This window comes from Sarcophilus harrisii, chromosome 3, assembly GCF_902635505.1.
Source record: "Sarcophilus harrisii chromosome 3, mSarHar1.11, whole genome shotgun sequence".
In the NCBI taxonomy this organism is placed as follows: domain Eukaryota; kingdom Metazoa; phylum Chordata; class Mammalia; order Dasyuromorphia; family Dasyuridae; genus Sarcophilus; species Sarcophilus harrisii.
Genome location: NC_045428.1, coordinates 83,405,750 through 83,425,063, shown reverse-complemented (window position 1 = coordinate 83,425,063; position 19,314 = coordinate 83,405,750). Strand labels below are relative to the sequence as shown.

The 19,314-nt window shown below is 33.0% G+C and overlaps 1 protein-coding gene across 10 annotated transcripts in view; it reads right to left on the bottom strand.

Annotated features, from left to right (window-relative positions):
- Nucleotides 1-3,175: 3,175 nt before the first annotated feature.
- ZC3H13 (zinc finger CCCH-type containing 13) overlaps nt 3,176-19,314 on the bottom strand; it is a 73,644-nt gene continuing 57,505 nt past the window's right edge. For 5 of the 10 annotated variants that reach the window (XM_031958369.1, XM_023500600.2, XM_031958373.1 and 2 more), the window contains 5 exons: nt 16,529-17,029; nt 11,740-11,892; nt 7,401-7,601; nt 5,809-5,972; nt 3,176-4,295 (listed from right to left, as the gene is read on the bottom strand). In XM_031958369.1, coding sequence (XP_031814229.1) covers nt 4,122-4,295; nt 5,809-5,972; nt 7,401-7,601; nt 11,740-11,892; nt 16,529-17,029 — 1,193 coding nt within the window. In that variant the 3' untranslated portion in view covers nt 3,176-4,121. The remainder of the gene's footprint in view (nt 4,296-5,808; nt 5,973-7,400; nt 7,602-11,739; nt 11,893-16,528; nt 17,030-19,314) is intronic. The other 5 variants (XM_031958372.1, XM_012546322.3, XM_012546325.3 and 2 more) reach the window with 3 other exon arrangements.

The window sequence follows — 19,314 nt, the reverse complement described above, 5'->3', positions numbered from 1 at the left end:
GTTTGCTTGGGAGAGGTAGGGAGAGAGAAAAAGGGGTAAAAAGAATAAAATAAAAAGTGCACAGCAGCAAACAAAAGAATAACTTACAAGGAAGTAAAAAGATGGACAGTCATGAATATAATCTCTTGTTGTTAATATGCTTTCTTGAAAATGAACATTTATTATTACATATTTTGAATGTTCTGCTGCATACACAACAATGTTTTACTTTCCTTTTTCTGTCTTTACTTTTCTATTTTGTTTTCTTCTTATTTTGTATTTCATTTTAAATAAACATTGGGGGAAGCTTTTGGGATAAGAACTCACTGTTTGACAAAAATTGCTGAGAAAATTGGAAATTAGTATGGCAGAAACTAGGCAGTGACCCACACTTAACACTATACACCAAGATAAGGTCAAAATGGGTTCATGACCTAGGCATAAAGAATGAGATTATAAATAAATTAGAAGAACATAGGATAGTTTACCCCCCAGACCTATGGAGGAAGGATTTGATCACAAAAGAGAAAATTTTGATTATATCAAATTGAAAATTTTTGTACAAATAAAACTAATGCAAACAAGATTAGAAGGGAAGCAATAAACTGGGAAAACATTTTTACAATCAAAGATTCTGATAAAAGCTTCATTTCCAAAATATATAGAAAATTGACTAATTTATAAGAATCAAGCCATTCTCCAATTGATAAATGGTCAAAGGATATGAACAGACAATTCCCAGACGAAGAAATTGAAACTATTTCTAACCATATGAAAAGATGCTCCAAGTCATTATTAATCAGAGAAATGCAAATTAAGACAACTCTGAGATACCATTACACCCCTGTCAGATTGGCTAGGATGACAGGGAAAGATAATGAGGAATGTTGGAAGGGATGTGGAAAGACAGGGACACTGATACATTGTTGGTGGAATTGTGAATACATCCCACCATTCTGGAGAGCAATTTGGAACTATGCTCAAAAAGTTATCAAACTGTGAATACCCTTTGACCCAGCAGCGTTACTACTGGGCTTATATCCCAAAGAGATCTTAAAGGAGGGAAAGGGACCTGTATGTGCAAGAATGTTCGTAGCAGCCCTCTTTGTAGTAGTCAGAAACTGGAAACTGAATGGATGCCCATCAACTGGAGAATGGCTGAATAAATTGTGGTATATGAATATTATGGAATATTATTGTTCTGTAAGAAATGACCAGCAGGATGATTTCAGGAAGACCTGGAGAGACTTACATGAACTGATGCTAAGTGAAATGAGTAGGACCAGGAGATAATTATATACTTCAACAACACTACTATATGATGATCAATTCTGATGGACGTGGCCATCTTTAGCAATGAGATGAACCAAAGGCTAATTGTACAATATTTCAAAGTCCAATTCTTTTTGTACAGCAAAATAACTGTCTGGACATGTATACTAATATTGTATTTAATTTATACTTTAACATATTTAACATATATTGGTCAACCTGCCATCTGGGGAAGGGGGTGAGAAGGAAAGGGAAAATTGGAACAAAAGGTTTGGCAATTGTCAATGCTGTGAAATTACTCATGCATATTACTTGTAAATAAAAAGCTATAATAAAAAAATAAATAAATAAAAACATTGTGGGGAAAAAAAACAAAAAAAAAAGTAAATTGCAATAATATTTTTAAATACAAGTAAAAATATATTATAAAGCTAAATAAGTGACTTAAAAAAAATAAACACTGGGGGAAAAGTAACTAATTCGGGTATGCAGGACAACTGAGAGCTGAAAGGACAGCTGAAAGACACTAAGAACAATGGGAAACAAATAATGAATGGGCTCCAAATGAAAGATGGGAAACAAAATTCCTGGGATAGGGAAGGCATGACTAGATGAGAATTTGTTAATCATTGACTAATGAGCTGGGATGGGTTGCCAATATCCCTAGGGGTTTGTTTTCCTGGCATCCTCTCAGGGTGATAGGACTCAGATGAGGGATACTGATAGTAGTATAAGAGGAAGGTGTAAAATGAAATGGCATTTCCCTAAGGTAGGCCAGGCCAGGCCAGGCCAGGCAATGGAGGGAATATGTTGAAACAGCTTTCTCTCAAAGGCAAAACAGCATCTCTCTCAAACTCTCGCAGTAAGGAAGGGTCCCTTGTAAGGAAGAAGCCAATTTGGAAGACCAGTGCATTCTGTCCCCTGAAGGCATAAAGAGTCCCCTACAAGCAGGATGAAGCTAGCTTTTAGCTAATAGCTATCACTTGTAAAGGGCTTTATAGTTTGCAAATATTTGCAAAATATTATTTCATTTTATTCTTGTTCAGTCATTTCAGTCATACAAGTAGGATGAAGCTAGTCTTTAGCTAATAGCTATCACTTGTAAAGGGCTTTATGGCTTGCAAATATTTGCACAATACTATTTCATTTTATTCTTATTCAGTCATTTCAGTCCTGTCTGACTCTGTGGCAACATTTTGTTAAGAAGTGAAATTCCAATACCTCAGAGATGTTGCAGGGTTTAATGTTTTCTCAAAATTATGGCCATTCAATTAAGATACTGAGTTAAATGATCCCTTTGTGTAATAACATGTAGTAAACCAATCACAGTTTCTGTTGTGTTCTTTTTAGAGTTACATGAAGGAAAGATTTAAGAATTCAATCCCCTACCCCTAGCAAGGCTCATAAAAACCAACAGGGATAGAATTCGAATTTCAATTTTCAAAAACATTTAAGAAACAAATGACCAGGTGAGAATTTCCATCAGTTCCCTTCATGAGGTGGCACATTTAAAAGACTATGGCTTTTGTTCTCTAATTGTTTTCAATTTCTTAACTTCATCCAGTGGAGAAAAAAAAAAGTAAGGACATGGGCCTCTAAAAGTGGTTTGAGAAGATATGTTATATACTTTAACATATTTAACATGTATTGGACTACCTGCTATCTAGGGGAGGGTGTGGGGGGAAGGAGGGGAAAAGTTTGAACATAAAAGTTTTGCAAGGGTCAATGTTGAAAAATTACCCATGCATATGTTTTGTAAATAAAAAGCTTTAATAATAATAATAATAATAAAAAGAGAGAGAAGATATGTTGGCAAACTTCTTTTTAAATTGCAGGCACGCAACAAGGAAATTCTGGGTGAAAAGGACAAAGGACAAACAGGTTTTAATATAACCGCAATAATCAAAAACATTCAACTCATATGTAGAATTATTGGATGTGCTTTTAATGCTCCTGGAATATATACATGAGTCTCTTTCAATTCAGAATACAATTCAAAACTACTCTATCAACAAAGAGACAAATGATTTCCTCCAAGTGAAAAAATATAATGTTAATCCTAAAACTCTTAGAATAGAGAGAAGAGGGTTGGAGAAGCAAGGAAAGTTAAAAATTATAGAAAAGGAGAGGTGTATTTATTAAAAATAAAGACTAAGGACACAACTTCCAAGTTTAAAAAAGGTATATATATATAATTTTGAAAATCCAAATACATATCATACATTGTATTAATGCACATTTATTTTTAAACAAAAAAGACCCAACAAGTTAGATTTTATTATTTTTATAAGTTGGGGGAGGGGAGCTCTGGTGTAATATTTTGGCTTTATTCTATGACAGATAGTTGAACATCTGCCTGTATATACTCACAATGTTAGAAAAGCATTAAATGCTTTATGTAACACTATTATACACAGTTAACTGAAAGCACCCAAATTGCTTTGATGTTCACATTGTTTTCACTTAAAATCAAAATTTTTGTAATGAAGATCCCATTAGTAGATGTCAGTAGTTCCATTTCATGAAATATATGTTTAGATTGGAAAAAGATGTACAAATGCCCTCCTTCAGTTTTGCCAACTGCTGCAATAAATTGCTAAATCTATATGTCCTCACATCATTACACTTGTGGATCAAGTACTGTGTAAAAATGAATGTAAAATCTGAATCTCCCTCTACCCTCCTCCCCCACCCTCCCAAAAAACCCCAACTGGTATTCTTCAAATAAAAGTTGCTGTGCCTCATCCAATTAGGATAGCGGACAAGTCTTTTTTCTTGTTCTGTTAGGAGGCTTTCCAAACCAAACAACTTTTGAACAGAATATGCTCTTCTCTAGGAAGATACTCTGAAGGGAAAAATGAATTTTGCTGTTATGACACACATACTTCCGGCTGGATACTAGGTTGTGAAAGTTTACTGCTCTCTTCTGTCTTTTCCTGCCCAGATCCATGGCAAGTTGTCTTGCGCTTAAACAATCTCAAACTTAACCGCAGCAATTCATTGTCTACCACTGGAGTGTTTGTATATGTTTGTTTCAAGGTGCCCTGAAAACAAAATGGGTACAAATTATTAAAAGTAAAGGATGCAGGATGCTAACAAAGTGCTAAAGAACTTGGCTGAGCTCTCTCGGTTTCTGATTTTAGAGAATGTACTGTTTTATTTATAAGGCCTGATAAACTCCTATAAAGAATTATTTTCACAAATCACGATTGACACACCTTAGAACTCCTCTAGCCCAGCTTCAAATTCTACCAATGCAGAAATTTCTCCTCAATATCATAGCCAAGTTGAAATCAGATTTCTGCTTAACTCTGAGCAACAGAGAACTTAACACCTGATAAGAAAGTCCTTTCCATCAATGAACAGGTGTAAAATTCTTGTAGTCCCAATATGTCCTAGTTCTTCCTATTGAGCCAAACCAGGTAAAATCCAACCTTTTTTAAAAGTTCACAGTAATTCTATGTTCGCCTCTCTAAGCTAATCCTTTCCAGTCTTCAAAGAATTACTGGTCATACATGATGGCTTCTCAACCTTTCATTGAGCATCCCATGATATGTTCCGTTTTATCTGTGAACTGACCAGTGCAGAACGATGGTCTTCTTATTCACCTTGTTCTGGACTCAATATTCAGGCTATTATGACCACAGATCATGCTGGCTTTGTTGGGCACCCATACTAAAGAACTGACATATTGAGCCTGAAGTACACTAAAGGGTCCAGGTCTTTTTGTATATTCATTAATATTAAATCAGGATATCCTCAATCTAGTTACATATCTATCTATCTATATAAAGATAAGCAGACTAGATTGATATATCTATGTATGTGTGTATATATGTATATATAACCTTAAATTGTTCGTCTGATTCCTGATTTTTGTAAATAATTTCAATTTAATTTCAGCCTACCTAGAAAGTCTTTGAAGCCTAATTCTGTTCTCTTACATATTAACAACCTTCAACTTTGTGAAACCTACAAATTTGATAACTATGTCTTCATTTAAGTCACTGATTGAAAATGCTTATGCAGGGTATACCCTCATGGCCAACTATGACTTCTCTATTCTAAATGATGTAACAATGACCATCACTCTTTTGGACAATCATGCAACCAATAACAAATAGCCGTTCAGTCTATACTTTCATCATTGCAGTGATGAGTTTTGCCGATTCTTTAAGGAGCCTGTCTAGAAAGCAGTAACACCTATTTCCAATTAGTGGCAGTACATGTAAAAAGAATTCTGCCATAACTAATTGCCTATATAGTCTTCTGCATATGTATCACACTAGCAGGCATTAACCTTGATTATTTTATACAAAGTAACCATTAACATGGATAAGGAATAAAGAAAAATATCCATTAAAATCCATTATTCCTAATCATGTTAAGGAAGGTTTGTTTAGTACTCATCATAGTGACCATATTAAATGGGTACTTAATACTTTTTTTTTTAATTCTCTACATAATGTAACAATAATCTTAACTGAAGCACCAAATGAAAACATACCAATCATATTTGTCAATACAATTTAAATGTAATCCAAATTGTGACAGTACCTTTTCATTTTTTACTAGCTGTTTCCGAATTGCAGAATCCCGCCTAAAACATAATGCTTTACAACATGGTCCAAGATTACTGAGAAGACCAGCTCTCTCTTCTTTACGTAGCAGTGCTGCCATGTTTAGGGCTCCCAATTCATGTTCAAAAAGATTTTCTGCATCTACCAATAAAAATAAGGCAGTTTAAAGAAAAAAGAAATTAATTGTTGTTGACAAGTAGAATATTCCATAAAAATATAGCTAATTATCTATCTATCTATCTATATATATATATATATATATATATATATATAAAATATATATATATACTATAGACAGTTCTTAAATTTCCTATTAGTTCAATTTTTAATTTTCTTCCTCCATTACATCTACTAACTTTAAAATATTATCAGCTACTAAGTGAATCAAATTGGGTTTTAACGTCTTTTTATCTTTCACTTGCTTGCTTTAATAAGCAAGTCAACCCCCAATGTTTGTAATGGGCAACAGAATACAAATTAGGGGAAAGAGAATACCTAAAAAACTCAAAACTAGCAAGTGCTTTAAGATTTGCAATGTACTATATATCTACACACACACACACACACACACACACACACACACACACACACACACACAAAACATCTCATTTTATGTAGACCATAACCCAGAAAGGTAGTTGCTACTTTTATCTGCATTTCTTAGAGGCAGACAGGCTGTCACACAGTAAATAAGTGTCTGAGACTAGATTTGAATTCAGATTTTCATAACTCCAGGTCCAACTCTCTAGCCACTCAGTTACCTAGCTGACTATATACACTGAGAAGGCACTACACTAAATTTAGGCAGCATTCTCATAAACATGAATTTTACAAGCAGCATGGTATAGTTAAAAGAACACTAGACTAAGAACCAGAAAATTGTGGTCCTTGTTCCAGTTAGTTCTTATTTTACATTGCTCTTAAAAAGTGAATCACTTCAATTTTCTTCACCTGTAAAATGAAGGGATTGGACTATATGATAGATGAGGTTCTTCCTCTCTCCTAAATGACATATTTTATTCTCAGTTCTACTAAATGCTGGTATGTACAACATTTAGTCTTGTAGTATCAAGAAAATAATTGAAATATCCAAGCATGCATGACTTTATGATCTTGGAAACTTAAAATTCTATAAATTACGTTATGTAATGTTGAAGGTTCAGATCAAGTAGACGTACAAATAAGAGATTTCAGCCCCAACTAATTAATTGTATTCAGACTCCCTATCTTAAGTACAGTTTCCCATGGGCAAGGGGGGATAAAACCACCAGCTTTCTGAGATGTAGGAAATAAACTGTATCTAACACACTGTACCTACCTAACTATATTCTTGCCTACCTTAGAGGTTTCTACTTCTCTCAATAATATTGTGCAAAGCATTTAGCAGTTTTAGATTTTAGCTTATTCCTTTTACAATAAAATATGGACCATAAAAAAAAATAAAAGCTAAAATAATGATTTCTCCAGCAAAATGTGCTACAGTAATGTAAAACAAGATTCTATTCAATTCTACTCAAAGACCTGAATAGGCATAGTAAAGAATTATATAAACAAAATCAAACAATTTACCTTTGGGCTTTTCTAAAAGCCTCTGGCATGTTTCTTTAACTTTAGAAAATAGTTCAGAACCTGCCAATTTTTTAGAAATTCCAACTCTTAGCATAACAGCTCCAGGTGTGAATTTTAAGAGAGCAGCTCCAGGTTCTCGTGGTTCTTTAGGATGTTTTGGCATAAGACCAGACCAGTCCACATCTATTACATCCAAAGGATCTGCAAAGGTGAATAAAAATATGGATGTTTTCAAATCAGGAATATCATACTGAAAAAAAGATTATGAGGATAAATATGCCTATTACTCTATATCATGGGCTAGAAAAATTAGTTTTAAGTCAACTTTATGCTATAGTAGATAGTCTTAATAGAGTCAATGCATATTTTATGTTTATGTATACATAAAATACGTATTTTATGTATGTAACATACATTACATATGTAATGTTATAAGCATTACAAGATGCACACTTGTTAAAAAATTTATAAAACAATATGTTATAATCAAAGTCTGTATATAAAGGTAAGACCAGCTTTCCTATGATGTTTCTCCATAAACTTCAACTCCAAAGACTCCACTATGGTATGGAGGTAACTTCAAATTTTTTTTAAGTGTTTTTAACAATGAGATACAAACTTTGACATGTTTTAGAATGTGGGCCCAGTAAAGAATAAGCAGCTAATATGAGATGATCACTCAAGTTTAGCAAAGAGATGATCTACTGCAACAGTATCAATTCATGAACATCTATAAAGAGAGATTTTGATTTGTATTGGCTATGCTGGTGAAACTTGTTCATTTGAAATACTGCACAATATTTAAATATGAATATATATGTGTAATTTTCTGTAGCTATTTAGTGACTTGTTTATTTAGAAATATAGGTTAAAATGGCCTTAGCAAAAATCTGTATGCTTTCAAAGTCGATAATCAGTAGGCAGAACACTTCACGATGAAAACAAAACCATGAAACAAAAGTAAATAAAAAATGTTCCACAGTTTTATTTCTTCTGTGACAATGGCTGAGTAGCAAAAAAGAAAGGCAGAGGGTAACAAATACAATTTTTAAACCATCTACATAAAATAGTTATTAGAACTTATAAATGAGAAATCTTTTTCCCATTTTCAAAAACTGAATATACTACTGCAAAAACTAAGTTATAGCTCATGATATACAGAACCAGAAAAAGAAAAATAGAGTAAAATGGAAGAATGACTTAGGGTCTCTTTGGAGAAGCAGAATTGGTTTTATTGTGTGTACAAATGAAAAGAAAGAACATTTTGTCATCCCATTCTGCAGGGTTCAGGATTAAATATTTGGGGGGGAAAAAAAAGCCATGAATGCAGCTTAGCCACCAACAACTGTGAAATCAATGAAAATTAGTTCTTTGAAGATTTTGTTGACACCTTCTGAATTAATATATACTTTAATTCTTGATGACTTCAATCAATACAAGGTGGATGCACCGATAAGAAAAATGTTGCAAAATATGATTCAAGCCTAAAAATTCAGAAAGTCAAATGATGCAGACTACACAAAAGCTTCATATCTCTACATTATAAACATTTTCTTTCAGAAAATAATAAAGAGACAGTGGACCAACTAATATTTGAAAAATAAAACCTATTTTGACAGGAAATGACCCATTACTGTTACTGGAAGTTATATCTAAATTGGGCTACCTGTACACTGTCTGAACACCAACTAGTTATAATCAAAATAATATAAAACTAGAAATAAAAACAAGGACAAAAAATAGCATGCAATTAGAACATTGATTTAACCTATTTAAATAAGAAACGATGTCATAATGGAAACAGGACACACTGATTACAATAATTCTTAGAGGTTTAAATAAGGTAAATGAATTGCCACATGTCAAGTGCTAGTATATAGCAGCCCAGTATACTGATTTGCTTATTTATTAACTCTTTACAGAGAAGGATGATATCAGATTAACCATAATATTATTTTATAAAACCAAAAGAAGCAATAGAAAGTAAAACCAATTTTTAAGAAGTTTGGCAAGAGACACAACTAAGCAATTATTCTAAAAGTATTCAAAATACAAAACTGGAAAAGACAAAAAGAGTTGAAAGATTGAAAAATTAAGCAAGATTTTTAAAGCAAACTTTTCACCATCAATTTTACTTTATTTGATTTTACTTTATCATCACATTTGGACTCTAAAGTGCTTATAGAAGTGAAAGAGGCAATGAAAAGAGAATAGGAAAAAATCTGTTCCACTAGACAAGCATACAAGAGAAAGTCTGTGCTGTAAAAAACAGAACTACAAAAACATTGAAAAACTGATCTTTAAAGAAAGGCTGCCAAAAGGTAGCAGAAAAAAAAAATACCGAAATTCATTACTATCAACATGATAATTGAGAGAACATTAACTACTACTGGCTAATAATTCACTAGCTTTCCCACTTATCTAAAACAAATTTTATGAGAATAAACTACATAGGTATATTGAAGGGCATCTTTTGAAGGAAGGAATTGGGAAAAAGTAGGCATTTATTTTAAAATGCTAAAGTACAATAAACTACTTTTTTATCATTATGCATCTAACTGAAAAAAACATGGAAAATATATTTCTTGTAGATCTTTAAAAAAAAAAATTTGATTTGAAAGAGAAAAATGCTACTTTAATGAGCTTCAAGTGAGATATGCCCCATGTATGTATATCAAAACTTTCCAAGATTCTTTGAAACATATAACAGAAATAACCTTGTTCAGCAACTATCTACCATAAATATCAGGCAACAAAGAAAACAAGAAGATAAACAACAACAGTGTTCCCCTTTGTCATGAAAGCTTATGTAGTATGAAGAGTCTGTATCTATACATGATAGGATCTTCCAGGTATTACCTGGTGACAAGCTCCAAACTTTATACATATCTATAATCACTCGAGAGTATGACTTAACTATATAACAGGATATATCAAAAGGTTTAAGACTGTCTGTTCAAACTCGAACAATGTTGAATGCACAACATAAAAACTTCAACACTGAATAATATAGGGACGATGTGCTGGGTTCAAAAATAATAACAGCAGGAGAGGATAGATTAGACTGCCTTTGGGAAACTGCAAGGAACTTTTAATAATCCCTAACTTCTCCATGAATGAAGGAAAGATCTATCTTATAATCCAATATTATCCTGAATTTCTATGATTATAAAAGACATTAAACATTATAGTCTCTGAAGAAATGAAAACAAATATTTATCCAGGGAACAATCACAAAAGAAAGGATTTCACCTAAGAAACATATAAGCAAAAAAATGAGCTGGTCATTGGACAAGAATAAAGGATAAAGAATAGATAGCCCAAACAGTACATAATATCATCATCATCATTACCAAGAAGTTTTCAGGATCCAAGCCAGTACAGTAAGTGTTTGGGACAAACTTATCCATGAATATGGACAAGTGCTGCAGAGGATGCAGAGGATATCCTAAAATCCTCACTGTAGGAAGGAATGAATCACATACAAGAGATGATGGATCCATCTGAGTATTTAAATGCTATTGATTATAACCATTATCTTTTTAACATTGAAAATCTAGGCCCATTTTTATTAAAGGAAGAAAAAAAAAAACCCTCTAAATTAGGCAATCTTTGTACTCCTGTGCTATTGCAACTGTTTATCTGGAACATTAAGATACTGTTAATGGAGAAGAAATTAGTCTAGCAGGTTTGGAAAACAATTTAAGTATGCTCCTCTCCCAAAACCATTCAATTAGATGTACTCTTTGACCCAGTATTACTACTATTAAAGAGGACAAAGAAAAAAAAAATGTATAAAAATATTTAAACTCTTAAGCTCTTTTTGTGGTGGTAATCAACTAAAAATTAAGGAGGTATTCATCAGTTAAGGAATGGCTGAACAAATTATAGTACATTAGTGCAATGAAATCTTCTTTTGAGAAATAATAAAGGGGACGATTTCAGAGTTATCTGGAAAGAATTATAGTCTGAAATTATACACAGTGAATTAAGCAGAATCATAAGAATAAGATATACACAATAACAAATATACCATAACTTTTCCTCATCCTCAAAAAAAACAAAAAAACAAAAAAAAACAAGAAATTCATAAAGAAGCAAACAAGCAGGACAGCTTGGAAACTTAATATATGAATATATCATATACTTAAAGAGAAAAAACAACCCCTACAGAATGGAGATTCAGAATTTCAATGTACAATTCTCTCCTGTTCTATCATGCAAGAGTATGTCTGTGTCTATGTAAGTAAATGCATTCTCTAATTTTATCTGTTATTTGTTAAACTCAGAGGGAAATCTAATTTAAATTAGGGGAAAAGAGAGAAAGAGAGAGAGATACCTGGCATCTTCTCATCATCTTGTTGGTCTTCCCTCTTTTCAGCATCACCTGCCAGAATTTCATCAAGTTCATCATCACTGATTGGCTCATATCCTTCTCCAGCACCAGATCCTAATGATTGTGCATCATCTAACTTGGTTTCATCATCTCCTGCTAAGAAAACAAATGAATTTCATTAAAGGATGACTTTTTTTTTTAAACTAATAAAGAACCTGGTATAAGATTCTATTCAAATAAATAAATAAGGTAAAGACTGTTCAAGTCATGAAACACCAAGGGCATAAACAACTCATTTTCTTTGCACAGTTCAATAATTGAAGGATTCCAGAATCAAATAATGGAAAAAAGTTATTTGTCCCAAACTCACTATAATGACAAGAGATAAAAATATAGTAATGGTCCAAACACAGGTTACTCTCTTTTGGAAAAAATAAAAAGCACATTCATGCAAACATAATACAAAAAAACTAATAATGGGCTGCAATCAAGTTTTATATAAGTGGAGCTTATATTCAGATCAGCATACTGAAGTCCTTGAATATATGAGAAGAGGTCATAATTTCAGAAGAAATGACTCTTTCATTTTCCAACCACATTTCCATTTGAATTCTCAGTCAATTGACAAAAAATTGATTGGCCCAGGAATTGAGTTCATGGATTGTGTCAGAGTGAGTTAGTAAAGGACAAAAACTAAATCCAGATGTCTACTCAAAGACAAAAGGTTTTTTGTGTCATTGCCATAATTATTCCAATTTAATGCGTTTAAAACAATCTATGAAAATTCATCTTATATATTTTACACATGACTATAATCAGATCTAAAATTGTAATTTTCTCCATATTTACTTTATCCCAATTTTTCAATACTGGATTTTTTATTGCTACTTTATTTATATCATCATAACTCTATGATGAGTTCAGAACAAACATTAAGAAAATAAGGAAGCAAGTCATTATTAATCAGAGAAATGCAAATTAAGACAACTCTAAGATACCACTACACACCTGTCAGATTGGCTAAGATGACAGGAAAAAATAATGATGATTGTTGGAGGGATCGGAAAACTGGGACATTGATGCATTGTTGGTGGAGTTGTGAACGAATCCAACCATTTTGGAGAGTAGTTTGGAACTATGCTCAAAAAGTTATCAAACTGTGCATACCCTTTGATCCAGCAGTGTTACTACTGGGATTATATCCCAAAGAGATTATAAAGAAGGGAAAGGGACCTGTATGTGCACGAATGTTTGTGCCAGCCCTTTTTGTAGTGGCTAAAAACTGGAAACTGAATGGATGTCCATCAGTTGGAGAATGGTTGAATAAATTGTGGTATATGAAAATTATGGAATATTACTGTTCTGTAAGAAATGACCAAAAGGATAATTTCAGAAAGGCCTGGAGAGACTTACATGAACTGATGCTGAGTGAAATGAGCAGGACCAGGAGATCATTATATACTTCAACAATACTATATGATGACCAGCTCTGATGGATCAGGCCATCCTCAGCAACGAGATCAACCAAATCAATTTCTAATGGAGCAGTAATGAACTGAACTAGCTATGCCCAGAAAAAGAACTCTGGGAGATGACTAAAAACCATTACATTGAATTCCCAATCCCTATATTTATGCACACCTGCATTTTTGATTTCCTTCACAAGCTAATTGTACAATATTTCAGAGTCTGATTCTTTTTCTACAGAAAAATAACGTTTTGGTCGGGTATACTTATTGTATGTCTAATTTATATTTTAATATATTTAACATCTACTGGTCATCCTGCCATCTAGGGGAGGGGGTGGGGGGGGTAAGAGGTGAAAAATTGGAACAAGAGGTTTGGCAATTGTTAATGCTGTAAAATTACCCATGTATATATCATGTAAATAAAAGGATATTAAATAAAAAAAAATTTAAAAAAGGAAAAAAAAAAAAAAGAAAATAAGGAAGCTGGTTACATCTTCCGTAATTCTTTTACCTTTAGATCAGTACCACAAATGGAGGTTCCACTTCTTGTCAAATCCAATTTTAGTTATTCTTAATAGGATAGGCCAAGTTTTGTCTTTTAGCACAAATATATATTCTTGTATATTGGTACAAATTTTAAGCATTACACTCTAGAGATCAAAGGTAAAGGGTCCATAAATTTAATGTGAATTTGTATAACACTGAAACTACAGGATATAGTTACTATTTCTAATCGCCCATAAAATTTATTGAGCTTAAAAACTAATTCCCAAAGTCATATACGTGAATTCTTTGGATCTATGGTAAAAATCACATAATTCCTAAAATTATAATCTAGATATGATATGCTGACACTTACCGACCAAAAATAGTATTTGTCCTTTAAAAAATTTTAGTAATTATCAAATCACAAAATAAAGTTAATCCTGAAAGTATTTACAATAAAAGATATAGATTATCATAAATGTTGCATATATAATATGAGCCTATTATAATTCTAATAGTTTGCCTCACTTTACTTGATATCTTCTATTTATAATTTAAGCTTAATTAAAAATAATGCTTTTAAATTTTTTTTTTTTGGGGGGGGGAATGGTAGTTCTGATTTGTTATTAACTTTAGGAGGGCCATCACTATCCCATATTATTCTGAATTAGATTTTATATCAATTAAATCCTTTTGAAACACTAAGTTCTTGAAAAGTACAGAAATTTAAAATGTTTTAATGGACTATTTAAACTATAATGCTATTGTTCAGTCTTTTTTCAGTCATGTCTAATTTTTCACGAACCCATTTGGGCAAAGATACTGGAATGTTTGCATTTCCTTCTCAAGCTCATTTTAAAGAAGAACTTGAGGTAAACATGTTTTAAGTGATTTATCCAAGGTAATACTAATAAGTAAAAGCCAAGTTCGAACTCCAGGTAATTTGTGATGCCAGGCCTAGCACTCTTATCTACTGCACTACTTACCTGCCCAAACTAATATTTTTACCTAAAAATTATTCAAAGCGATCCTTTGTCTCAATATATTTAATTTCACAAGGTGAAAATTAACTCTAATCATGAGTGCTACTAATATTACTTAGGATACAAGGGTGAGTGTGTGTGTGTGTGTGTGTGTGTGTCTGTTATTACAATGTAAGATTCTGCCTTCTACAATGTCTAACTAAGATATGGGAGAGGTTTATTCTTGATCTAAGTTTTTGCAGTTAACATAGTATTCCTGTATAAAAAATTAATTCTTAAGTACAAAAACTTTAAATAGCACTGAACTCTCACTTTTAAGAGTAGCCAGACTAGCCATATTCATTTCTTTTCATACTTTTCCATGTTGTTCCCTCTATAGTCCTTCAGCTCCCTTTTATATGTGTAGTATTTACCTGTTAAAATGTAAGCTTCTTGAAGGTAGAGTGCCTTTATTTTTGCTTATGTTTGTATTCTCAGCATGGTATCTGTATCTAGCCAGTAAGTGCTCTATGAACCTATCATTCTGCACCACACATCTGACTAATGTTTCAACTCCCCTCTCTTCCAAAGTTCTCCCTCTACCACATCAGATAGACCAAATTAAAGAGGTAGTTGTGGCAAAAGAAAAAAAAGAAAATAAGGCATGTTTTCAAATGGAAAACTAAGATAACTTAAGTTTAAATTGGCATAGTATAAAAGATCCTATGCCATATGGAAGAATAAGAGTGCAAGACTGAGATCACCAGAAGTAATTCTATATTTTTCACTTATGAACAAGACATATTTTCTAAAATCTAAAATAAGAATATAAAAGTTAGCCAAGAATTCTTAAAAGTTAGCAGCAAGATTCACCACAAATAATTTATAAAGCAAGATGCTGAGCTTACTTCCTCTAAAACAAAGTAAAAAAAAAAAAAAAAAATCTCATCAGTCTTTATAAAAACACTTAGAAGGCCTATTTTTTTTTAGTGGAATTTCAGATCTCTTATGTACTGTCTGTTTGATTTTAAGAAAGCCATTAAACCTGTAGAATTCAATTGTCTTATATGAAAAATGAAAAGGTAAGAGATTAGATGACTTTGAAGGTCCCTTCCAGCTCTATGGTACATAAGTTACAAAGATAGGAATGAAAATCTCTTAAAAGAACTGCATGATGGGCTTTTTTTAGACAAATGAGTACTCTTTCCCTTCTACTCCATTTTCTAAATTCACCCTACCTGCCAATTCTCTCCCCCTTCAATGAAACCTTCCCAGACCTCTCTTGGTCACTATGATCTCTCCTCTGCTTTGAACTCATAAATACTCTGTCATACCATCTATTTGACAAAAAAAGATTTAAAAAATCCTCACTTTACCTCATAGATTTAGATTATTATTACCACTATTCCAGTCAATTAACATTTACCAAGAACCTGTGTACTAGGTCTCAAGGACTTTCTGTATTATTTAACTTTCATGTACCAAGGCCTGTTTCTCTCCCAACTAGACTCTAAGCTCTGAATGCACTAAACTATTTCCCTTTATTTCTCCTTCATGATGTCTGTGACAACTAGCTTGACCTGATTTGTTTTTGTCACATCTAAGATATTTACCCAAGGAAAAAGCCAATAGGGCAATAGAGAACAAAAATCTTTGTATACTCCATTAAGATTTACTCTAAGTAATCTATCTCCTTTATCTTTTTTAACCTGCTTTGAAAGGACTTAGATGGTAAAACAAAATTCACTAGGCTTTTTCCCTTCACTAGATGGTTCCCCTATAAAATTTTTTTTTAATTATGAAGATTTTACAGGTGAAAATATTTTATTTTCAAAAGTAATTAAAGAGTAACTTGCAGACTATTGTAGAGCTTACCTTCTAAGCTCTCAGTTTTCTCAGCTTCATTTACATCATCAAATCCATGCAAAGATCCCAGGTCTTTTTCTATTCTTTCTTTGTCCAAAGCTACAGAGTCTCTGCAAATTCCCTCAAAGTCTTTCTCATGCTCATCCAGTTTTGTTTCACTGCGTTTTGAAGACTCTATATGCGAAGAAATATCAAGAGTTCTGTCTCTATCTCTTTCACTAGTATCAGGATTTTGCCTCTCTCTTTCCCTGTCCAAGTCTCTCCTTTTGTCTCGCTCTCTCTCTCGTTCCCGGAGTCGGTCTCTGTTTCTTGGCCAATCTTTATCAGTATCTCGGTCCCATTCTCTCTGCCTTGTTTCTCTCCTCTCCCTTTCCCGTTCTCTATCATGTTCATGTCGATCTCGTTCCTGAAGCCTTTCTCGGCTATCAAAAGACCCAGATCTTGAATGAACCTGGCGATCTGACTCAGGGGAACTTCTTCTAGAACTGTGACTTCTTGAATCTTGACGATCTAAAATAAATATTATAAATACATCTATGTTATGCATTAAACTTATAATACAAAAGGAAACATATATTAAAAGGGCTTTGTTTTTAAAATGCCCCTTTGTTATTAAGAGTGATCCTCTAAAGAAAAATAAATTTAGCCTAATGCATGATGTTCATGCATGTTTTCTACTCATATCACCATATTTGCATACATTACTTCCTTAAAAACTGCCTTGTTCAGGAATAAGTTTAAGTTCAAGAAATGACTCTTTCCCCCAAACTCTGTCCCTTCAGAAAATTCTATCCACAAGAGGCTAATAAGAATGTCTTCCTTTTTTTTACTTAAGTTCTCAGAGGATTAAAAGAATCTTTTCAGAATAACAAAGATTAGAGGACCATCTCTGCAGAAAGAAAACAAGAGGACTGGGTGGTATCACTAGATTCAAAAAGAAATAGGTAGAAAAAGAAGAGGAAAATCTGAATAAGAGAATAGCTTAAGGAAAAGGAAGGAGAGTTCAGAGGAAAGGATGGGAGGTTGAAGATGAAGAAAACAAGAAAAGAGAGAAAAAGACCTGAGAAGGACAAGAATGCAGGAGAAGAAAAGGGAGTTGACAAGATAAATTAAGAAAAGGTAAAAGGTTGGAAAAGTGAAAAGGAAAAAGTTAGATGTGGCAATTAACTACTAAAAAAAAAAAACAGCTATATATCCAGCCCTCATTTCTCCCCTATGTTCCAATATAGCATCATCAACTGCCTGCTGGATATCATACAAGCATTTCAAACTAAAACACATCCAAAAGAAAGTCAATAATTATCTTTCCCCTGAAATATTTGCTCCTCCTCACAAGAGCACTACCATTCATCCTGATTGTTCATTTTCACCCTCCCAGAGCAAATCATTGCCAGGTCTTGTAAATTCTATCTCACAACTCTTATTCATCCCTTCTCTTTACCTGAAGTCACAACCACCCTATATTCAGACCCTCAACACCTCTTGGTGAAATTTCTACAAAATCTATAGCTACTGCTCTCTGTATGCTTCAAGTCTCCTCTCTAATATGGCCTCAACATTGTTATTAAATTGTTATTTCTAAAGGCATGTTCTAGCTATGTCACTCCCCTACTCAAAAAGGATCCTTCTTGCCTCAAGGATTAAATATAAACTCCTTTTTGACATTTAAAACCACTCATAATCTGGCTCCAATTTACCTAGATGTACTGTATCACACTGCCCCTCACATACTATATATTCCAGGAAAAGTAGCCCATCTATATATTGTTCTCCATATATGCCATTTCATTTCTTGCCTCCAAGATTTTGCCCATGAGCAAAATTTTACTGTCTTCCCTCATCTCCACTTCTTAGAATCCCCAGTTCTTTTTAATGTCTGGCTTACATACAATCATTTCTGATCCCGCCAGGGATCAATTAAATATAAAATATACTCAAAGTATTATCTATATATGTACTGCTTTTCCCTAATGGAATATAAGTTCCTTGAGACCAAGGAATTTATAAACTACCTGCGCATCTAGCAGGCATTTCATGTTCCACTGAATTGATAAGATGAAAACATGAAGTAATAGAGAGCCTATATGAGGATAGTAGCTGTGTTAAGTAAAGAAAAGGGAATGTATGAGAAATTGTGAAGACAAAAATAAAATCTGACAACAGCTTAGCAATGGAGGTAAAGAGCTGCGTAAGAATACCAAAATATTTCCAGGAATTCAAGGAAGCTGTCAATAATGGTATTTTGGACCTGATTTTAATTTCCATCAGGGAATCATTTCTCCCTGATCACCTGAAACCTCATCACCATGCAAACCAACTTAGCAATTGATACTCAACAAACAGCTTCTCAACTCCCTCACTTGCCTCTCCCCTCTAGAGAAACAGTAAATAAAACATTTATCTCCTCCCCAAAGCTTCCTTCCAGGTAATTATTTTTCCATTAGCACCTCTATATGGCCTTGAATATAAAGAATACAGTAGTTCTGTACTGTGTATTCCCTAGTCACCTCTTTTTTTCAGCTTCCTTCTGTGAACTATCTTCCTCCAATTAGATTATAAGCTCCTTAAAGGTAGGGACTAGCATTCTTTTTCTTATTTGTATCTCCAAAACAGTATCTTAGCAGTGTCTGGCATATAATAGATGCTTAACAAAAGTTTAATGAATTGAACCAAACTGATTCTAAAAATAAATTGGTTGCTATTAAAAAAATAAAAGGACCTTAGGGAGAAGTGACCATCTAACAATCCATGAGAGTGGCAGATAGAAAGACCAAGTATAGTTGATATAAATCCTA